This window comes from Stegostoma tigrinum, chromosome 21 (assembly GCF_030684315.1).
Source record: "Stegostoma tigrinum isolate sSteTig4 chromosome 21, sSteTig4.hap1, whole genome shotgun sequence".
Lineage (NCBI taxonomy): Eukaryota > Metazoa > Chordata > Chondrichthyes > Orectolobiformes > Stegostomatidae > Stegostoma > Stegostoma tigrinum.
In genome coordinates this window covers 54,829,643-54,853,802 of record NC_081374.1, presented here as the reverse complement: position 1 = coordinate 54,853,802, position 24,160 = coordinate 54,829,643, and the positions used below count along the sequence as shown (strand labels likewise).

General features: G+C 46.5%; 1 protein-coding gene across 1 annotated transcript; it reads right to left on the bottom strand.

Moving 5' to 3' along the window:
* Positions 1–4,409: 4,409 nt before the first annotated feature.
* Positions 4,410–23,289, bottom strand: LOC132210835 (neuropeptides capa receptor-like). Its single transcript, XM_059653286.1, has 4 exons — positions 22,891–23,289; positions 21,628–22,238; positions 17,095–17,221; positions 4,410–4,543 (listed from the first exon to the last, which is right to left on the bottom strand). Exons 1-4 carry the CDS (start codon positions 23,174–23,176, stop codon positions 4,410–4,412), a joined length of 1,158 nt encoding a protein of 385 aa, XP_059509269.1. The 5' UTR covers positions 23,177–23,289.
* Positions 23,290–24,160: the final 871 nt, after the last annotated feature.

Genomic DNA, 24,160 nt, shown 5'->3' with positions numbered 1-24,160 from the left:
TCGGTGCCGGATTAAGTACAGTGATACTCCACAGCTTGTACTTGCTTTGTAATAAAGGATTTGTGTTTTTCCAAACAGGTCAGTTTCTTGTTATTGTATCAAGTCAGTGAGGGTCTCCGAAAACGAACATAACATTTGGCACATCGAGCATGGTTCCCAACAGGTACAGCAGTCTTACATAGGGGACTGAATAAGCAATTGTTCAAGTGTCGGTGGAGTGAGACGGACGGGCCCTCAAGGTACGATTCACCTTGGTCTCTCTCACTAACCTGCCACTCGTGCGACCAACCGTCCCTGTGTGGCTCTGCACTGATGACTCACGGCCTTGAACACTGCTAAATCCTAATGCCTGGAGGCTCGAGTCCCCAGGTTAGTAAAGAAAAATCCAAGAGGTTCGCGTCCCCCGGTGGCCGGGGTTAGAGTCCCCAGGTCAGGTAAAATTGACTAAGTTAGTCCGGGGGGTTAGTATAAGATTGGTAAAGTAGAACAAGTGTTCAGACGTAGGTATAGGATAGTTACAGTGTCTGTCTGTCTCAACCACCCTGCCTTAGACCCATTGTTAAGAGGGGAGATCCCCCACGCGAATGTCAGGACTCTGAAGTGGATGTTGAGACGAAGGACACTGGTGTAGTATATAGAAATAAGTAAAAAGTAAAAGCGCTAAAAATGGGACAAATGTTAGATAAGTCGGGTGTCGGAACCCCTTTATATCAGTTATGCCGGGATGACCCCGAAAATGAAGTACAATACAGATGCCTGTCAGCATAACGAAACAAAAAATTGGGAAATGAGAATTGGCCATTAGGGGGAACGTGGGATATAGATCAATGTACCAAAGCAGAAGAGGCACTATGGACACGTAGTGCGGGAAGCAGATGGGAAGTGTTAATGCCATCCTGGAGAAAAAGAGCTGAGCATCTGACTGAGAAATTAAAACTGGCCAGTTGGGTAGATAATGCACAGAGGGGAGGGATTAGTGCCTGTGATAATGACACCTTGGGAGGTGTTAAAGCTGCAGTGTGAGGATATGAGATGAATGAACAGGAAAGGGTTAATTAAGAAAGGCTGAAAACAGAAAGACGAGACAAAGAACGGGGGCTAGAGCGGCAGGCTGCGTTGACAGAAAATAAAAAATCGGAGGTACCTCCTGACATATCTGGCGTGCCGATGCTGCTTCAAATTAATGATACGGATGAGCAAGACGAGGAGGACTGTGGAAGGCACCCCTCTGCCCCATCGAGACCACTACCCCATCCACAACCCTATCCTTCCTCGCCCAACCTACATCTGTGGGCACCCCAACACCGCCATCAGTCCTAGCAATCGCCCGTATCCCTATCACGGCCAGCGTACGCTGACCAAACCAAACCTCCTGCTATAGAATCTCCAAGCGCTTCAGCAATCAGCCCACATGAATCCCCTGGCAAACCCACGGCTTGTACAGACTCTGGGATAATGGGAACTGCAGATGCTGGAGAATCCAAGATAACAAAGTGTGAAGCTGGATGAACACAGCAGGCCAAGCAGCGTCTCAGGAGCACAAAAGCTGACGTTTCGGGCCTAGACCCTTCATCATTCCTCTGATGAAGGGTCTAGGCCCGAAACGTCAGCTTTTGTGCTCCTGAGATGCTGCTTGGCCTGCTGTGTTCATCCAGCTCCACACTTTGTTATCTTGTACAGACCCTGTCTACTTTCGTACTAGGTCTAAAACTAAACAGACATATAGGAAGCAGGATATGAAACAGACTGTGAGTGGACAAAAGGAGGGAGGGCAGGATTCTGTTAAAACCGACAGGGGAAGCCTGAAAAATCGTAAGCCCCGCGCACAGTTCTCTCAACCCTCTGGGGCACGTTTAGTGTTCCCCAGCGATTCTACAAGTCGTGAAGAGTGTGATAGTCCCGATTCACAAGCAGAGGATAGTGAATCTGAGGACAGGGTTCAGGAGGGACCCTCGGAACATCGTCCCTTAAGAAGGACCCCAGCGAGAAAAGTCGGAAATCTCCTAATCGCATGGTTCCTCACCTGAACCCACCACAGGGGGGTCAAAATACCATGCAGGCTGACACCCCGTGGAAGCTGCAAGAGATGTGTTTAATTATGTGAAGGGCCCGGATCGAAAGACTAATCCAGAAGACTTTATAGATTACATCCTGGGCACTATTCAAATGTACAAAGCCACTCCCACCCCTTCAAAGACCTCTTCCTCCTGGAAGCATAACCAACTGCAGGTAAAGTTCCTAGGAATTCTGCTCAGCACCTCGGAGCATTCGCCCACCCGAGCACATTGCCCCTGTTCTGATGACGCCCCCCCACCCATCACCCCTCAACAGATGAGGGCCTTTTTAGGATTAGTAAATTATTGTCCACCTGGGCTCCCTAATGTAAATTTACTCACTAAACGACTGACCCCTTTGGATTCTTGTAAAGCCCTGAAAATCTTTACCCTCTCTGAAGAGCAAAGGTCAGCCTTCACAGACTTAAAAACAGCCCGTGCTGCTGCCCCAGCTTTGGGAAGACCTTTATGTGACAGACCTTTCCAGCTACATGCTCATGTCCTGGATGGGTGCGCTACTGGGGTATTGACACAGATTCAGTGATCACAAACGACCGGTTGCCCACTACACTCTGTAGCTCAGGGCTTACCCGCTTGTTCCTAGATTCTTCCTGCGATTTGTTCCTTAGTCACTGTAGCCTCCAATGTCTCCAGCAGCCTGTTACCATCTATACCTCACATGCCATTGTAGCTCTCCTCACCTCCCACTAGACTCAACACCTTACCCAGGCACGTTTAAACCGCTACGAAGTCGCACTCCTTAACAATCCCCTCTTGACATTCTTTTTCTGCTCCACTATTAACCCAGCCACGTTTTTGAGCGAACACCCCCATAACTGCGTCCAAAGGAACCAATTTCTAACCACTCCCCGACCGTACCTTACTGAAGTGCCACTCCCTTCGCCGGGCCATGTCCTGTTTGTTGATGGCAGTTCCTCTATGTCCCCCATGGGTACACCCCCCTCTAGATACGTGATTGTCGATGCTGCTTCCACATTAGAATCAGTGGTGTTTCAGCCCCCGGTTTGTGCTCAGAAAGCAGAACTTTTTGCCCTCACCTGCGCCTGCATCCCAGCCTCAGGGAAGTCAGCGAATATTTACACCGACTCTCGCTCTGTCTTTGGAGTCTCCCACGACTTTGGCCAGTTATGGTCTCAGCGTGGGTTTTTAACGTCCTCAGGTACATCCATCCAGAATTCCCTGCCTATTAAAAACTTTCACCAGGCAACCCACCTCCTTGGCTATTATCAAATGCGCTGCCCATGCCTCCGATGATTCTGTAGTTACTCGGGGAAACGCTCGGGCTGAGCAGGATGCTGAACCGGCTGCTGCAGATCAAACGTTTATTGTGCCCTCCATGAACAAGCAGGTGGTAAATCACACACCTCCTTCAGACAAGACAGGCATGCCAGATGTAGTCACTGTTCGGCACTTACAGGGGGACGTCCCGCTTCTGAAACGGATATTTGGAAGGCGCATGGATGTTTGCATTCTGTGTCCTCAGGCCTTTGGGTTACCCCAGTCGGCCAAGTGTGTGTACCTGATGCTTCGTTACCAATGCTGTTGGCTGTCTGCATTCTGACACCCACCTTGGCAAGGAGGGAATGAGTGGTATTATGTTCCGTACCTGGTGGCACCCCAGACTGACTGAGGCAGCCCAGTCGCATTCAGCATCGTGTCTCACGTGCCATCAAAACAATGTTGGTCAGGGGGTGAGATGCTCACCAGGAAAAACACCCTTGCCAGGTGGACCGTTTGAATGCATTCAACTAGGTTCTATTGAATTACCGCGTGTAAATAGTTATAAATATTGCCTTGTCATTGTAGGTGGATAGAGGCTTTTCCTATGACAAATAACAAAGCCTCAACAGTTCTAAAATTATGATTAACTGAAATAATACCGAGGTTTGGAGTGCCACGACAAATTAGTTTGGACAATGGCCCTCACTTTGTAGGAAAGATTAATGAGGAACTGTGTGATGTGTTACGCATCCAAAAGCAATTCCACTGTGCCTATCACCCCAGGCGGCAAGGATAGTGGAAAGAGCTAAAGGAACACAAGGCGAAATTGACCAAGTTGACATTAGACAGCAGCCTGAAAAGGTTAAAGGTTTTGCCCCGAGCCTTGTACCACATGCGAATAACACCCCACTCTACTACTGGACTCTCAGCAGCAGAAATAGTCTTCGGTCGACCCGGCAGAACACCCTGGGATAAGGGTGACTACCGGGCTAAGAAGGGATTCATTTTCCTTCATAACAGGATCTTCACAACTGCCACTCCAACTCTGCCAGTGCTGTTTGCTGTTGGGACCATTGGGCCTCTCATGGTCCCTTGTCCCCAACAAGCACAGGCTCAATGGCAAATTGTCAGACGTTTCCTGAGCTGGGAGTATGGCGCTGCATGGCAGGACACAATGGCCTTGGGCTCTTCCGTGGGATCTGGCTTCCTGAGAACTGTCAATTTGGGAGGCTCCCCAGGGGTGGTGTCTACAAAAAAAAAAATCGAAATTATATTGTATGCAGACTCACCTCCCTGGGAAACAGCACAATGACGGCATTAGAACATAGAACAGTACAGCACAGAACAGGCCCTTCAGCCCACAATGTTGTGCCGACCATTGATCCTCATGTAAGCACCCTCAAATTTCTGTGACCATATACATGTCCAGCAGTCTCTTAAATGACCCCAATGACCTTGCTTCCACAACTGCTGCTGGCAACGCATTCCATGCTCTCACAACTCTCTGCGTAAAGAACCTGCCTCTGACATCCCCTCGATACTTTCCACCAACCAGCTTAAAACTATGACCCCTCGTGCTAGCCATTTCTGCCCTGGGAAATAGACTCTGGCTATCAACTCTATCTATGCCTCTCATTATCTTGTATACCTCAATTAGGTCCCCTCTCCTCCTCCTTTTCTCCAATGAAAAGAGACCGAGCTCAGTCAACCTCTCTTCATAAGATAAGCCCTCCAGTCCAGGCAGCATCCTGGTAAACCTCCTCTGAACCCTCTCCAAAGCATCCACATCTTTCCTATAATAGGGCGCCCAGAACTGGACGCAGTATTCCAAGTGCGGTCTAACCAAAGTTTTATAGAGCTGCAACAAGATGTCACGACTCTTAAACTCAATCCCCCTGTTAATGAAAGCCAAAACACCATATGCTTTCTTAACAACCCTGTCCACTTGGGTGGCCATTTTAAGGGATCTATGTATCTGCACACCAAGATCCCTCTGTTCCTCCACGCTGCCAAGAATCCTATCCTTAATCCTGTACTCAGCTTTCAAATTCGACCTTCCAAAATGCATCACCTCGCATTTATCCAGGTTGAACTCCATCTGCCACCTCTCAGCCCATCTCTGCATCCTGTCAATGTCCCGCTGCAGCCTACAACAGCCCTCTACACTGTCAACGACACCTCTGACCTTTGTGTCGTCTGCAAACTTGCTGACCCATCCTTCAATTCCCTCGTCCAAGTCATTAATAAAAATTACAAACAGTAGAGGCCCAAGGACAGAGCCCTGTGGAACTCCACTCACCACTGACTTCCAGGCAGAATATTTTCCTTCTACTACCACTCGCTGTCTTCTGTTGGCCAGCCAATTCTGTATCCAAGCAGCTAAGTTCCCCTGTATCCCATTCCTCCTGACCTTCTGAATGAGCCTACCATGGGGAACCTTATCAAATGCCTTACTGAAGTCCATATACACCACATCCACAGCTCGACCCTCATCAACCTTCCTAGTCACATCCTCAAAAAACTCGATAAGGTTTGTAAGGCATGACCTACCCCTCACAAAGCTGTGTTGACTGTATTTGATCAAGCCATGCTCTTCCAGATGGTCATAAATCTTATCCCTCAGAATCCTGTCTAACACCTTGCAGACGACAGACGTGAGACTTACCGGTCTATAATTGCCGGGGATTTCCCTATTTCCTTTCTTGAAGAGAGGAATTACATTTGCCTCTCTCCAGTCCTCAGGTACGACTCCAGTGGAGAGCGAGGATGCAAAGATCTTCGCAAGTGGCGAAGCAATTGCATTTCTCGCTTCCCAAAGCAGCCAAGGACAAATCTGATCCGGGCCTGGCGACTTGTCAATCTTAATGTTTGACAAAATTTTCAGCACATCAGCTTCGTCTATCTCTATCCATTCCAGCATGCACACCTGCTCTTCAAAGGTTTCATTCACTACAAAGTTGGTTTCTTTCGTAAAGACAGAAGCAAAAAACTCATTTAGGGCGTCCCCTACCTCCTCAGGCTCCACACACAAGTTCCCTATGCTATCCCTGATCGGCCCTACTCTTTCTTTGACCATTCTCTTATTCCTCACGTAAGTGTAAAATGCCTTTGTGTTTTCCCGGATTCCTTCTGCCAAGCCTTTCTCGTGCCCCCTCCTGGCTCTCCTCAGACCATTTTTGAGCTCCTTCCTTGCCTGCATGTAATCCTCTCTAGCTGAACTTGACCCTAGCTTCCTCCACCTTATGTAAGCTACCTTCTTCCTTTTCACTAGAAGCTCCACCGCTCTCGTCATCCAAGGTTCCTTCATCTTACCCGTCTCAGAGGGACATATTTACTCATCACTCCCAACAACTGTTCCTTAAACCGTCTCCACATGTCTATAGTTCCCTTACCATGGAACAACTGCTCCCAGTCCATGCTTCCTAACTCATGTCTAATCGCATCATAGTTTCCTCTTCCCCAATTAAATATCCTCCCATTCTGCCTAATCCTCTCCTTCTCCATAGCTATGTAGAATGTGAGGCAGTTATGGTCACTATCACCAAAATGCTCTCCCACCACAAGATCTGATACCTGCCCCGGCTCGTTTCCGAGCACCAAGTCTAGAATGGCCTCTCCCCTCGTCGGCCTGTCAACGTACTGCGTTAGGAAACCCTCCTGAACACACCTTACAAAAACAGCTCCATTCAAATCTTCTGCTCGAAGGAGGTTCCAATCAATATTAGGAAAGTTAAAGTCACCCATTACAACAACCCTACTGCGTGCACACTTTTCCAAAATCTGTCGACCTATGCTTTCTTCAATCTCCCTGCTGCTATTGGGGGGCCTGTAGTAAACCCCTAACGAGGTGACTACTCCCTTGCTGTTCCTAATTTCCACCCATACTGACTCAGTAGGCAGATCTTCCTCGACAATGGAAGCTTCTGTAGCTGTGATACCCTCTCTGATTAGTAGCGCTACACCCCCTCCTCTTTTTCCCCCCTCCCTATTCTTTGTAAATGTTCTAAACCCTGGAACATCCAGCAACCATTCCTGCCCATGAGAAACCCATGTCTCTGTTATGGCCACAACATCATAGCACCAGGTACTGATCCATGCTCTAAGTTCATCACTTTTATTCCTGATACTCCTTGCATTAAAGCAAACACACTTTAACCGATCCCTTGGTTCCTTCCCAGGAAAATCCTTCCCACTAGCTGGTCTACCTCTTGCTACTGCCTCACCTGCATCAACACTCACCTCTGGTATACAGCTCAGGTTCCCACCCCCCTGCCATACTAGTTTAAACCCTCTCGAACTACTCGAGCAAACCTTCCACCCAGGACATTGGTCCCCTTCCAGTTCAGATGCAACCCGTCCTTCTTGTACAGGTCCCACCTTCCCCAGAAGGCATCCCAATTATCAACATATCTGAAGCCCTCCCTCCTACACCAGCTGCGTAGCCACGTGTTCAGCTGCGCCCGCTCCCTGTTCCTCACCTCGCTATCTCGTGGCACCGGTAGTAAACCAGAGAACACTACTGTTCGTCCTGCTCTGCAGCTTCCATCCTAACTCCCTGAAATCACTTTTTATATCCTCAAACCTATTTCTGGCTATATTATTTGTGCCAATATGTAACACGAATTCTGGCTGTTCGCCCTCCCCTTTTAGAACTTTATACACCCGATCGGAGACGTCCCGGACCCTGGCACCAGGGAGGCAACATACCTTCCGGGAATCCCGATCTTGCCCACAAAATCTCCTGTCGATTCCCCTAACTATCGAGTCCCCTACCACGAGTACTTTTCTATTCTGCCCCCTTCCCTTCTTTGCCACAGTGTCAGGCTCAGTGCCAGAGAACTGACTACTATGGCTTTCCTCTGGTCGGTCATCCCCCCCAGCAGTATCCAAAACGGTATACTTATTGCTGAGGGGAATGCCCACAGGGGATCTCTGCACTGTCTGTCTGTCCCCTTTCCTCCCCCTAACTGTAACCCATCTATCCTCGTCCTGAGCCTTAGGAGTGACCAACTCCCGATAACTCCTCTCAATTACCCCCTCTGCCTCCCGAATGATCCGTAGTTCATCCAGCTCCAGCTCCAGCTCCATTTCCCTAACACGGTTTTCAAGGAGCTGTAGCTGCGTGCTCTTCCCGCAGATGTAGCCAGCGGAGACGTGTGCCACATCTCCCAACTGCCACATTCTGCAGCCTTGCTGATATATATGGTCACTGCTTTCCTTCCCGGCTGCCCCTCTTGTCCTCGTCACTTCCTCTGGTGCTCCCGCTCCTTCTCTGAAAGAGGAAAAAAAAACACCGCTGCCCGCTACCGGTAAGTAATTTTAAAAATAAACTGCTTTACCTTAGCTGCAGTCTTCCGGGTCCGTCTTGCCTCCGCTGCTGCTCGCACTCAAAATGGCCGTTGTCGTCGAAGGGTGAGTATTTATACTCACTGCTTTCCTTCCCGGCTGCCCCTCTGGTCCTCGTCACTTCCTCTGGTGGTCCCGCTCCTTCTCTGAAAGAGGGAAAAAAAACGCCGCTGCCCGCTACCGGTAAGTAATTTTAAAAATAAACTGCTTTACCTTAGCTGCAGTCTTCCGGGTCCGTCTTGCCTCCGCTGCTGCTCGCACTCATTGGAGGCAGTCAACCAAGAGTTAGCCGAACTTCGACCCTATGCTCATCACACCCAGTATGCGGTGGACTATCAACTGGCTCAGCAAGGAGGGGTATTATAGGGGACAATTGCATTACCCATGTTACCAATGAGTCCTATAACATTACACAGGCTATTCAAGCCATACAGAGGCAGTTGGAACAGTACGGAGAGGGACCCCACTGCGGGCTTGGGGTGGGGGGCTGGGGAGTTGTTGGGCTGGCTTATGAGTGGTTCTTGGGGCTCATACCTGCTACATGAGTTAGTTATTCTAATAGTTATCATAGCTGTCTGTGGTATATTTATGGTATGCCTGAACTCTTGCTGAAAGCTTGTGTTTGCCAGACTAGCAGCTCCCTTCTCGGCCCCGATATAGGTTATCATGAAATGATAAAAGGAGGGAATGAGATGTTATTGGGATAACATCCCATTGATTTCTGTATTCTCTGTACATTAATGCTCTTATCTGCCTACACAGAGGTATGCAGACACTGCATTTAAACTGCCCGGGCACTGACTTTTATTCAAGCCAGACACTTCAGCGGCTTGAAATTACATTCTGTCACTTCAGGAACTTGAAATCGCCTCCTGCCGTTAGCAGTCACTTCGCGAACGATCACTACTGTATCCTGCTCTCTTTGTTTTCGATGTAGTAATTGTTTTTGCATCATGTCATTGTCCAATGTGGTGATTGTTTCATGGAACATACCATTGTGAGATGTACAATTGTTTCATGTGTTATGCACCCGATAAGGTATAAAAAATGGGGACTGTCCACTGCTCAGGGGGAATTGCTTACGAGACTCTGCACTCTGAGCCGGGTTGAGTACAGTGATCCTCCACAGCTTGGACTTGCTTTGTAATAAAAGGATTTGTGTTTTTCTAAACAGGCCAGTGTCTTGTTTTTGCATCAAGTCCGTGAGGGTCTCTGAAAACTAACCTAACAGCAGCCATTAGGGTGTTATATTTAATAAGGATCAGTGCAGGGACCACAACCTTTCACTTTGTCCATTATTGATTTAGATGAAGGAATTGAGGGCATTCTGGCAAAGTTTGCTGATGATATAAAGACAGGTAGAACAACAGGTAGTATTGAAGAGGAGGGGAAGCTGCTGAAGGATTGACAGGTTTGGAGAGTGGACAAAGAAGTGGCAGATGGAAAACACCATGGGAAAGTGTGAGGCTGTACACTTTGGTAGGAAGAATAGGGGCATAGACAGTTCTAAATGGGGAGAAAATTCAGAAATCTCAAGTGCAAAAGGACTTGGGAGTCTCTTCAGAGGGTTAGATAGGGTGGATAGGGAGAGCCTTTTTCCTAGGATGGTGACAGCGAGCACAAGGGGGCATAGCTTTAAATTGAGGGGTGAAAGATATAGGACAGATGTCAGAGGTAGTTTCTTTACTCAGAGAGTAGTAAGGGAATGGAATGCTTTGCCTGCAACAGTAGTAGATTCACCAACTTTAGGTACATTTAAGTCGTCATTGGATGAACATACGGACGTAGATGGAATAGTGTAAGTTAGATCGGCTTCAGATCGGTATGACAGGTCGGCACAACATCAAGGGCCGAAGGGCCTGTACTGTGCTGTAATGTTCTATGTTCTATAACTTGCATGTTCAGTCAGTAGTGAGGAAGGCAAATACAATTTTAGCATTTATTTGAAGAGGACTAGAATATAAAAGCAGGGATGTATCCCTAAGATTTTATAAAGGTCTGGTCAGACCGCTTTGAGAGTATTGTGAGTCAGGAAGGATGCATCAGGCCTGGAGAGGGTCCAGAGGAGGTTCACGAGAATGATTCCAGGAATGAAAGGCTTAACATATGAGAATGTTTGAGCACTCTGGGTCCATACTTGGTGGAGTTTAGAAGGATGAGGCGTCCTAATTGGAACTTCAGGAATACTGAACAGCCTGTTGAGAGTGGACATTGGGAGGATGTTTCCATTGGCTGGAAAACCTTGGGTCAGAGGGCACAGCCTTAGAGTAATGGGAAGAACCTTTAAAACAGAGCTCAGGAGAAACTTTTTCATACAGAGATAGATGAATCATTGACCATATTTAAGACAGAGTTAGATATGTTCTTGATTGTCAAGGGGATCAAGGATTACAGAGAAATAGCTGGAAAATAGGGTTGAGAAACTTATCAGCCATGATTGAATGGTGGAGCACACTCAATGTGGGCTGAATGGCCTAATTTCTGCTCATGTGTCTTATGGTCTGATGCACAAGGACTTCCACATCTCTCTGCATCTCAGAGCTCTGCAAACTCTTAGTATTCAGACAACATGCTGAGGTTTTTTTTCTGCATGATCGACATTCGTGTGGAGCAGTCAGATTCAAGTGCATTGTGGATCCCATCCTTATAGGCTCCCATTTTACAGCATCCATCCATTATTTGGGTGTGTGATATTCTGTCAAGGGCACACACGGCAGGTGTCTCAATCCTCCACAGGGGTCATGGTCTTCCTCGGTAGAGAGATGCCATTTGGGAATTTGCTGGTGTGAATAGTACAGGTCTGGTCAGTGAGATCCATGAACTCTGAAGCTGACCTTCAGAATACTTGTTCAACCTGGCAGGTGTGAAGTGTTGCACTCAGGCAGGAGGACAGGCAAGGAAACACATGATGGATGGTTGGACGCTGTGAAGCACTGAGAATCAGAGGGAGCTTGGGTTTGTGTCCATCAATCTATTTATTGAGTGGGATAAGGAGATGAAGTGGTTAACAAGGGATACATTACACTTGGTTTTGTTTGCCAAGGCATTGAGTTTAAAGTATAGGGAGGTTATGGTAGAATAGTGAAAAAGCATTGTTCAGGGAGACATAGCAAGAGTATGCAGTCCCGTAATACACATTACAGGAGGGATGTGATTGCACTAGAGAAGGTGTGAAGGAGATTTACCAGGATTTTGCCTGGGATAGACAGATCCAGTTACTGAAGACAGATTGGGGTTGCTTTCCATAGGACAGAGGATATTGAGAGGGTACATGATTAAGATGTATAAAATAATGCTGGGCAGAGATGGGGGAGATTGGAAGAAACATTTCCCTTTGATGGAAGGCTCAAGTACCAGGGTGTGTGTGGTGTGAACATTTAAGAGAATGTGCAGGAGGTTCCGAGGGAATGTGAAGAAAAATGTTTCACCCAGAGGGTGGTGGGGATCTGAAACTCACTGCCTGCAAGAGTGGGAGAGACAGAAGCCCTAATCCAAAAGAAGAATTATTTAGATATGCACTCACAATGTCAAGCCTTGGGCTAAGTCCTGGGGAGTGGGTTTAGAATGGTTTGTTTCTCAGCAGCACAGACACAATGGGCTGAAAGGTCTTTTCCTGTACTGTACACCTCTATGACACTGATCGCCTTTTTGAGTTTACTCCAAGATTTGGTTAGATCATGACTTTTGTCTCTCCCCTCCCAACAAACTGCTGTCCCAGGGAAGGAATTCCACAGACACATGTCCCTGGGATTCAGAGGAAAAATTCCCACTCATCCCAGAGTGAGCAGTTTGGAGTCACATGTTCGCCAAACCTTGTAACAACAGCAGATTTCCTTTCCTGCAGGGATATGAGTGAACCTGATTTGGATTTTACACCAATTAACAGGTGAACAGTCATTGTTACTAAGACTTGGTTTATACTGCAGATTTATGAACTGGTTTCAAATTCCATTCCAAGGGCCATGTTGAGATTTGATTCCCATGCCACTGGAACATTCGCCTACCACTACGACACTGTATTCCCACATCACATCTCTAGAGTTCGTCTTTTTGATTCATCCGTTCACACTTCGGGCTGCACGGTGGCTCAGTGGTCAGCACTGCAGCCTCACAGCACCAGGGACCCGGGTTCGATTCCAGCCTTGGGTGACTGTCTGTGTGGAGTTTGCACATTCTCCCCGTGTCTGCGTGGGTTTCCTCCAGGTGCTCCAGTTTCCTCCCACAGTACAAAGATGTGTAGGCTCGGTGGATCAGCCATGTTAAACTGCCCGTAGTGTTCAGTGGTGTTTGGGTTATAGGGGGATGTGTCTGGGTGGGATGCTTCAAGTTGCGGTGTGGACTTGTTGGGGCCAAAGAGCCTGTTTCCACACTGTAGGGAATCTAATTTACTTGGGTTGAAACCTGGAATTTGGTCAGGGTAGGAGTCCCCATCTCACTGCTACTTAAGCTCTCAGCATCTCTATGGTCAAGACCCAAGAGGGAGATCAATTATGACCCAATTGAATGATGGGGTAGGTCTGAGATGGGCCGAATGGCTGAATCCCGCTCTGATTTCACCCCAGGTTTCTTTTTTGATGCATTGGTTAGGGCTTGGATCTGGGATCCATTGTGAGCTAATCTCCATGTCCCCATTCGCAGCTTCTCCTCAACAACGCACAGCGTGGTGGAACACTTGGCTTCCCAATGCGATGTGCCATGCATCCAAACCGACGATGGTAGAGGCAAGGGGGAAGCTCCAGTCACAACCATCATCTGTCATAAGAAGGAGCCTGGGTAACACCAGGGGTGAACTTATCACGAGTCTTCACCCACCGCCCGTCCATTGCCAGTTAGGGACGGTCAGCATGGCTTTCTGCAGTGCATGTCATGTCCTATTAACTTGGTTGAATTTTGCGAGGAGTTAACAAAGATGATTGATGAGGGTAGAGCAGTGTACATTGTCTACATGGATTTTAGTGAGGCTTTCAACAAGGTCCCTCATGGTAGGCTCACCCAGAAGGTACAGATGCATGGGATCCACAGTGACTTGGCCGTGTGGATTCAGAATTGGCTTGTTGACTGAAGACAGAGGGTAGTGGTGGAGGAACAAAAACAGAAGTTTCTGGAAAAGCTCAGAGGGTTTTGCAGCATCTGTGAAGGAAAAAGTCAGAGTTAATGTTTCGGGTCCAGTGATCCTTCGTCAGGGAATGGTGGAGGGTTGTTTTTCAGGCTGGAGGTTCTGTGACTAGTGGTGTTCTGTACAGATCTGTACTGGGTCCCCTGCTGTTTATGGTATGTCTAATGACTTGGATATAGATTGAGATGTGTGGGTACGTAATTTTATGGACGAGACAAAGATCGGTGAACAAAAACAAAGTTGCGGGGAAGGCTCAGCAGGTCTGGCAGCATCTGTGAAGAAAATAACAACTGGCTAAGTTGTGGATAGTGTGGAAGGTTGTTAGTTGCAGATATGGGCAGAGAAATGGCAGGTGGTGTTTAATCCATGTCAGTGTGAGGTGCTGAACTCGGGGAGATCAAATGTTAAGGAAAAGTATACAGTTAATGACAGAGACCTGAACAGCATTGATGTACAGAGGGATTTTGGAGTTCAGGTTCATAGCTCCTTGAAAGTGGTCACATAAGTAGATCGTGTTGTCTGATTCCTCCTTAAACATATTGCAGACAATTATGACGAGAATGTTCTGAATGAATTTGCACAGGTGTCCCACAGTACCAAAGCGAGTAAATGAATATGAACACAAGTCAGTAACAAAGTAAAACATTCACAATTTATCAGGAACAAAATTACAGGAATTATCAATATGAAACATACTATCTTTTACGTTTACAATACTTCCAGAGTCTCTTGTAAATTTACACAGTCACTTTTTCCGTGGCTCTGTCTCTGGCTCTGCAAAGCTGCTTTCTCCCTCTCTCCATCTCTCTTGATGGTCAGCTGGTCTCTGCCTCTTTGCATTCTGGTCTTCTCAGTGGGCATCAGGCGATTACAAGAACGATTCCAAGAGAGTGGTCTGCAGGTGAACTCTGTTTTTATACATTTTAAATGTGTTTCTCGAACGTTCTGTATTTCTCACCAATCAGCGTGAGAACCCTTGATAACAAAGTGCGAAGCTGGATGAACACAGCAGGCCAAGCAGCATCTCAGGAGCACACAAGCTAACGTTTCAGGCCGAGACCTTTCCTCAGAGAGGATGAGAACCCTTAATAGTTTGAAACAAAATCAATCGTTTTGATGGCATGCTGCTGTCAGGTTTCTTTGTGCAGCTTGACCCGGTGCCTTTCTGTCTGGACTGCCTTTTGTTTAGTGGATAAGTTGTTGGGGGTGTCTGTGCAGACTACCTGTTACCTTGCTGCTGTGTTTGCACTGCGTCTGGTGTGTGGGTTTTGTGATTTCAGAGTTTCACTTGGCCAATGATCCCAGCATTCTTTGTTGCTCAGCCAAGTTGACAATCTGTGTTTGTGCACTCAGGAGGCTGCTCAAATTGGATAATGAAGAATGGGTGTAGCATGGTTGCTTTTGTTGGTCTGGAAATTGAGTACAACAGTCAAGATGTCATGTTGTAGCTTTATCAGCCTTGACTGGGCAGCCCTGAGAATATTGTGTTCAATTCTGGTCACCACATTACAGAAAGAATGTGCAGGTTTTGGAGAGGGTGCAGAAGAGGTTTACCAGAATGCTGCCTGGATTAGAAGGGAGGGGATAGGTCAGTTCAGGGAGGATGGACAGGTCAAGGGGGCGGGATGATGTTAGTAGGTAGGAAATGGAGTGGCGGCTTGAGGTGGAAGTAGGAGATAGGTGAGAGGAAGAACCAATCAGGGAGGTGGGTTCGAGCTGGGCTGGTTTTGGGATACAGTCATGGGAGGGGTGATTTTGAAGCTTGTGAAATCCACATTGATACCATTGGTCTGCAGGGTTCCCAAGTGGAATATGAGTTGCTGTTCCTGCAACCTTCGGGTGCCATCATTGTGGCACTGCAGGAGGCCCAGGATGGACATGTCGTCTCAGGAATGCGAGGGAGAGTTGAAATGTTGAAATGTTGAAAGCCACTCCAAACAGGAGGCAAAGAGCGAGGAGCAGTCCCGCTTCCATCCCCACTCCTGGCATGGGAGAACTCTTTCCATGACATGTCTAACACCAAACCAAACTCCCCCTGACAGGACAACCGAATGTGTCACAGCTACCATGAAACGACTATCCCCTGACACACTAACCCTGGACACAACTGACCCATGACACAACAGGCCCTGATACACTCTCCCATACACAACTTCTCCCTAAAATGACTACCCCCTGACATATTGATCCCAGAACAAGTGTCCCCTCAAACAACTACCCCCGATACACAAACCCCGGACACAACTGGCCCCTCATACACCAACTCCGGACAGAAGTCACCCATGACACAACAGGCCCTGATACACTAACCCCAAACACAACTGTCCCCTGAAATGATTACCCCCTGACACACTGACAGTGGACACAACTGCCCCCTGACAAGAATACTCCCTGACGTGGCTATGCCCGGACACAGCTACTACTTGACAGATCTGCGCACCTCCCACCGACACATCTGCACATTGACAACACTGTGCCCAACTACCTCTGGCATGAATTCCGACTGACACAACTGTCCCCCGAAAGGACTGCACTGTCACAGCTACGTCGAACATGCCTGTCCCCAAACACACCTGCCCCTGACATGACTGCTCCCCAACACGAATGCCAGTCAAACAGATCAAACCCTCAACCCGGCTACCGCATCACAACTCCCCCCTGAAGTGACACTTCCCAAACCAGTCTGACGTCCCCATCATGACTCCCACCCAAATGGTGAACACTCCTGCCCGCTAACATTGCTAACCCCAACATGACTGTACCCTGACACAACGACTCCTCGACATGTCTGTCTCCTGACACCATCAACCGATTCCATTACATGACTGTTCATGATATGTTGAGCTCCCTGAGCTCCGTGAGGGTAGATTACATCTACCCCTCTGGCACAACCCCTCACACGATAACTGCTCTGATAGGACTCATCAACTTCCCTGATGCAACAATGCTCCTAACACACATTACCCCTGCAATAACTACCCCCTTCATATGCCTTCTTACCCAACAGAACTACTTCCTTGAGTTGAAACTTTTCATTATGTTTGGGGTATTCTCTAAATTTATGTTGACCAAAGGACTGAAACGAAAGAAGGCCAACAATCCAAAGGGATAGAGCAACAATTTCTCCAGCACCATAAGAGGGTGCTGCTCGGCCAGACATGAGAGGAGATACAGCTTTGAATGTTAACTGTTTTTCTTCATCCACTGATGACCTGCCAGCAGGCTCGGGTCAGGGATTGGGGGAGGTGCCCTAACAAGGTGTTCATTTGGGTGTTACAGCAGTTTGCAATCACCCTCACATTCCCGAGCTTACTATTTTACAAGTAGGATTCTAACTCAGAGGCAGGGATGTCTCTTCTGGAGGGGTCCAGGAAGCTGCTCCTCGGATGGATAGGCTCTCTGGAAAATTCAAGCTTAACGTGCTGCAATCCTTCGGCAGATAGATTTTGCTGATGGATTTCCGCTGAAAGCAAGTGGGGGTCCATTCATTATGCCTAAGAGAGGTCCCCAAACCTTTTCTCTTCACACACTGATAGAAAATTCTACTGTCTGCTCTTTGGTTCTCAGTAATCCTACTCTCATACTCTATTCCCAGCTTCGTAATCACCCATTTGCGCCACTTTTGCTGGCTTCTAAATTTTACGAACACTTCGGTCTAATGTTTTTCTCATTCATTTGTATGCCACCTTTTTGCATCCAATGCTGTCGCTACCTTCCCTTTTAGCTATGATTTTACCCCTGTTGTGCATCATGTTCCAGACAGGGACATACCATTATTGCAGTTCACCCTTTGACTCTATCAAATGTTCACCATTGCTCATCCACTGCCATTCCTTTCTGTGTTGGTCCTGAAAATCATCCTGGGAACACAATTGTGATTAATTTTATTTTCACAAACTACATACAGATTAATGCCACCCATGTTTACAACTATTCCTTTACTGCATGCAGTTCTAGTTTTCTATTTAATACCATTCCCAAAATGACCACTGCACTTGGGTGGTCTCGATATCAATGTCTTTTGCCCCTTGACATCTCTCAATTTTACCCATTGCACTGTAAGATCGCCTTGATATCTCTCAATTTTATCCACATTGGAAATTTCTCACCTGATAACATTCCTCAATATTGTGTTGGTATCGTCTCAAACCAGTGATTCACCTCCACTGCCTTTTCCATTTTGGCTGTCCTTCCCAAATACTGAATACAATTGAATGGTCAGTTATTACCTCAGGTCCCCTCATAGCCATGTTTTTATAATTCAAATGATACCATAGTCATTATCGTGTTTGATTCATTCACTTCATTTTGAATACCTTAAGGCTTGTCTTTTTAATGTTCCTTGGCCATTTCCCATTATTTTTTACTGTGTCCTTGTTTGATTCTGTCCCTCTGCCTATCGTGCCTCTTATTCATCTTTTTGTCTTTTTCTCTTTGCCTCGACTCTACTTCCCTGACTCCCTGAACAGCTTCCCACTCCCTGCCAATTTAAATTAAACCCTCCCCAAACACTCTCACTCATATTCCCCCACAGGCATCTGTGGCTGCAGACCAGACTCCAAGATGGCATGATGCCCATCATGTATTTGGGGAAAAGGGTAAGCTCCCTGGGCCTAACCAGTCCAGTTCGTCCTCGTCCCACCTCTACCCGGAATTTGAAAACTGCCACCTCAGAGCATCTCTTTAGCCCCATGTTCATCTGTTCCATCCTGCTATCTCTTCCCCGACTGGCACATTGCACTGGTTGCAATCCTGAGATGTCTACCTTTAAAGTCCTACTTATTAGTTTGCTTCCTATCACCCTCTCATCTGCTATTAGGACTTTCTCCCATTTTGTGCTCCCATGTCGTTGACACCAACGTGCATCATGACCACTGGCTGTTCACCCTCCCCCTCATGTAGACGCTCTGAAACATCCTTTGCCCCTAATACAAGAGAGGCATCATGCCATCCTGGAGTCTGATCTGCAGCCACAGAAATCCTACCTGTTCCTCTTACAATTGAACAACTATTGTATTTCCTCAGGCTTTGCTGTTCACATGTGCAGCAGAACCAGTGGTGGAGTCTTGAAATTGGCTGTTGCTTCTTCCCACTGAGAGACCATTGCCCTCAGCAGGATCTAAAGTGTCACATCTGTTTCTCAGGGGAATGGCCACAGGGGATTCCAGTATTGTCTTCTGAGTCCTCTTTCTCTGCATGATGGTCACCCATTCTCGGCCTGAGGTGTGACCACCTCACTGTATGTACTATCCACATCTCTCTCAGCTTTTCAGATGCTCCACAGAAATCCCATCCGCCACACCAGTTCCAAAACCCAGGAGTTGTAATTGGAGATAGCTCCTACTCACATTCCCAGTACTAGGAATGGAAAATGAGCCCACGTCCCATCTAGAACACAAGGACCATCCCAGAATTTTAAGCTCCCCTGCTCTGATGTACCCCTATCAAAACAGCACAGTCAAGGAACACAGCAGTTCATGGAGCATCGGAGGATCAGAAAAGTCAACTTTTCAGATAGGGGCCCTTCATTGGGACAGGGGGTGGAATGGAGCTCAGAAAGAAATAGAAGAAGGGGGTGGTGTGGGGCGGACAGTAGGTGGGGGAGTGATTGGTGGATGCAGGTAGGGGTTTGTGGAGATTGGCAAATCGGAAGGGTGGGGCTGTTAGGTGAGAAGGAGAATGGTTGTTTCAGGTCAAGGAAATGGGAATAAGACAGAGGTCTAGACATGGAGCGAGATGGGGAATGGGGTGATATTGAAGTCAGTGAATTCTATGTTGAGGCCATTAGGATATAAGATCCCCAACTGCAATGTATGGTATTGCTCCTCCAATGTTCATGTGGCCTCATTGTGACACTGACCGAGGCCCAGGATGGACATGTCTCCAAGGGAGTAGGGAGGGAGTTGAAATGGCTGGCAACAGGAAGGTGGTGTTGATTGGAGCGTACAGAGCACAGATGCTCTGCAAATCATTTACTGAGTCTGCACTTGGTCTCTCCACATCGAAGAGACCACATTGGGAGCAACCAATGCAGTAAACCAGATTGGAGGAGGTTCAGGTGAATCCCTGGCAGATACAGAATGATTGTTTGGGGTGTTGGATGGGGGTGAGAGCGGAGGTGTAGGGGGATGTGAAGCAGTTCCTGCGGTTGCCGGATGGTGAATGTGGAGTGGATGAGAGTAGAGAGAGTAGTCCGTACAAAAAGCAGATAGGGATGTGGAGGAAAATATTTCTTTTGTGGTGGAGTCCGATTGCAAGTGTTGAAAGTGGTGGAGGATACATTGGATTCAGATGTTGGTAGGGTGGTATGGGAGGAGCAGGGGAACTCAATCCTTGTTGCTGGTGGGACGAGCGTGTTTGAGGGTAGAAGTGCTGGAAATGCAGGAGATGCAGTTGAGTTGTTTCTGCAGAGAATGGTCTCTCCACGACTCCTTCGTGTGCTCCACACTCTCCAACAGCCCCACTACGCCCGAAACCTTTCTCTGCAAATGCAGGAAATGCTACACTTCACCCCACACCTTCTCACTCCACTCCATCCATGGCCCCGAACAATCATTTCATTTCCAACAGGGATTAACCTGCACATCCTGAAACTTGGTCTGTTGTGTCCACCCTTCCCATTGACCAATCTCCACAATCCCTTCCTACATCCACCTATCACCCCCGCCCCTATCTTCACCCAAACCCAGATTGCCTAATTTATTTCTGAGCTCACTTACCCCTCCACAGTCCTGATAAAGGGTCCCGATCGCAAATGTCAACTTTCTTCCTCTTCTGATGTTGCCTGACCCACTGTGTCCCTCCAGGCCCACACTGTGTCATCTCTAAATTCCTGCATCAGCAGTTCTTGCTTTTTCTTAGCCATTGAACGATAAGAATTGTTTTCAGCCCCTGTTCATTTTGCCCTGATTTCCCTTCATTTTGGCCATTTTTATGCCATCATCTACATAAAGAGAAAGAAAATATTTGGTCAATGGCCATACCATTCCCTCCTTTACCATTGTTAATTCCTGAATTCCATTCACTCAGGGATGAATATTTCCTTTAGCTACCTAAATCCTTTTATCCACTCTTGTAGAAATAGAACTTCCTGCTGGATTACAATTTTTTTATTCTACTTTCTCCCTGTCATTCAAAAAATCATCCAATGATGGTTAACAGAAATCCAACCTTATTGCAGTCAGCTTCACAGCATTGACCAGTTTCATTCACCTCGATACGATCCTCAACATCGATAGTTAGTAAAAAATGATTTTCACTTCTCATGGACGTGTGTGAAAATTATACCTTTTGAGAAGTGTGAAATGCCTCCTTAAAAGTCTGAACTTGCTTCTCTATCTATCTATCTGATGCTTGTACACACGCACAGCCACACACCCACACTTGGATTGAGATGCAGATGAACAGTGTACTGGCACAGGTGCACAGGCTGTCAAATTAGGCAGGAAAAATCACAGAGCAAAGGTCCTGGAGATATCATCTTCTTTCAATGATGTCTATTAATAAGACACCAGGACTGTGGATGAGACAGAAACACGTGCAACAATGATTGCTGATGATGTAATTCTTCAGTCAGTCTCAATGTTTAATACATTTCACAATTGGGGTAAAGGGATAGTACACGATATTCTTCAAATGCTCTCTGAACTTAGGATGTGTGATGACGTAAATCACAGTGTTTGTGCAGCAACTCAGCATCTGCAGCATGTAGCCCAGATCCATTACCAGAAGAGGCAGATATACAGACTCATATCCCAAAAATGTCATTCTCCAATTTATGCAATACACCATTGATACTGACCATACCAGAATGAAATTCCCTGAGATAAGAAACAATAAAATGATGGAATTCTTTCGACTCTTCATCACTGCGTCTTTGGTGCCCTTTCTGTTGCTCTGCTGATGGAGTCTCCTGCGGGATCTGCTGGTCACTGCAATGTGTCTAACCGTTAAAACATTGAGAAGCAGAATGAGAATAAAGGCAACTCCTGGTGTTAGTATGTAATGACAGAACTCAATTGCTCCCCAGACTGGAGAAAACTTCAGTTCATTTTTCACCCAACAAAACCAGGGTCTGCTCCTGACATAATACCGATGAGTAAACAGAAAATACCAGAAAATGTTCTTCAAACAGCTCAATCCAGTCACTGTTGCCAGAACCACGGCTGCTGTTTTCACATTGCAGTATTTACTTCTCAGATTTGGGCAACAAATGGCTACAAATCGATCAACGGTGAAAGTGACGGTGAACCAGACAGAACAGTCAGTGGCTGCATATAGCAGGACAGCGTGGATATTACACACAGGGATACCTTCTAAGAAATGATGCCCTTCCAAATAGACAAATGGAATGTGTCGCAATATGAGCTCAAAGATAATGACTAGGAGATCTGCTGTTGCCATGGCTACCAGGTAGTGAGAAACACATCGGGAGAGACCACACTTTTCTTTTGACAGGATCACAATTGTTACTACATTGGCTGTGAGGAAAACAAACAATGAAGTTATAGTTTGTGCTTGGAACAATGTTACCAGTTTTATTGAGCACTGATTGATATGTACAAGTGGAATTTTGTATCTCTTCCTGTCACAAATGTTTGCATCAGTGTTCAGTTTATTTGGTGGATCCAATGATTGTTATTCTATAAAGTGACCATGCAATGAAAATATAAGATGAGTTAAAAGTTGCTATTAACTGATGTGTTCATGAATGTTGCAGTACATTTTGCCCCCTAATGGAAATCACAGAAACTTAACTTGAATTGTCTGTTAATGAATTTTGGAAACGGGTAAGACCTAAGAGATGCTACCCTCATGTAAACAAGTGATGGAACCGATTGTCAAACATTGTTGTTTGTAAATGTAAGCAAGGATTCCAGTATTAAACCTCAACCACATTGACATGAGGTAGTGGAGGAATGGATACTGAGTCAGTGAGCGCTCAAAAAGACACCAAGTAGCCAGGATTACAAACCTAACAGCTGGACCTAGACAAGGGCAAGTAGCAGTAAAGATGAGAGTAAATTTCAAGCGTGGTAAGGCCCTTATCAATGGTTGGCAGAATGAACAACACAGAGAAAAGAAAATAACAGCAGCAAAATACCACAATTTATAGCAATACAAAAGACTAACCAGGCACTGCAATGATAGCGAGAATCGGATAATAAATGAATTGCATAATCCGAAGGACCATTCGAATGTGGTATTTCAGAGACTTCCGATCGAAAGTAGCAGAAAGAGAATTCAACATCTCAATGAAACCCCTTCCCAATGTTTTCCCATTCCCATCGACTGTTCTCACATTTTGAACCATTGTCAAACCATTCCAATCTTTTGTTGTAACATTCCAATCATTTGTTCTTAGAATCAAATCCAGTGTTGCATTGTTCCAATCCATCATTGCCAGATTCCAGTACATTGTTGCATCATTCTCATCTATTACTCTCCAATTGTAAACTGTGCTCTGTCTTCCTCTCTCTCTCTCTCCCTCTCTCTCTCTCTGGTGTCCCAGATCTCTGTCGGTGCCACGGCTATCTCTCCCACTGGCACAATGAGAGGAAAAATTGAACAATGCTCCTTATAAGTAGATGCAGTACACCCTGCAGCAACACAATTAGGATCCATGGGGACTGACATTAGTGACAGTTACTAAACAAACAGTTACTCTTTCCATCCTATCTCCTCTGTGCCACAGTCAACTGATGTAATTCCCCAGGTGATATAAGAGGTTAGCTGAGGAAAGAGTGATGTCATTAATGAATGTACAATCTGTAAAGTGGGATTTCCGGCCTAGAGTCTGAGCATGACAAATATTGAGCTCTGTTTAAGAGGAGTGAATGGACCATGTAATTACAGGTCAGTGCATAAATTGAAAGCCATGGAGTAAGGTGACAGGGGAAGCCTGAAGCATGATACACTGGGTGAGCTGATGAAAATAAAGTGGTGAGCAGTTGTTCAGACAGCAAGGACATGTCTGGTCTGTTCAGCCCCCTTCAACTGACAGCACAGAGCCTACTGCACCACACGTCCACCCTTATGAAACAATCTCTGCATTTCCAAATTATGGACATTCAGGTACATTTCAATGTGCCCTGATGTCATTAGTAACTTGAAATCTACCAATGTCAGCTTTGATATTAGAGCTTTCACAAGTTGTCTGGGGCACAGTATTTCAAAAATTCACCGTCCTCTCAGTGAATAAGTTCCTCCTCATCTCAGTCTGAAATGGATTGTTCTTTGTTCTGAGAAGGTTCTCGGGTACTCACCCACAGGGCCAGAGAAATATCACTCCTGCACTTACTGTCAATCCGTTTCAGCATTTTGGAATTTTCTTGGATATGATTGAATTCTTCTAACACCAGATATTCCAGTCTCCCTCATCATTAGGTAATTAGGCCAAACC

Coding starts and splice junctions, on each gene's coding strand:
- LOC132210835 (XM_059653286.1), bottom strand. CDS start 23,176: ATGTACTGGAATCTGGCAATGATGGATTGGAACAATGCAACACTGGAT. Junction 22,239..22,890: donor CGCTATCATTGCAGTGCCTG/GTTAGTCTTTTG, acceptor TTTTCCTCACAG/CCAATGTAGTAACAATTGTG. Junction 4,544..17,094: donor AGAGACATCCCTGCCTCTGA/GTTAGAATCCTA, acceptor TTTTTTTTGTAG/ACACCACCCCTGGGGAGCCT.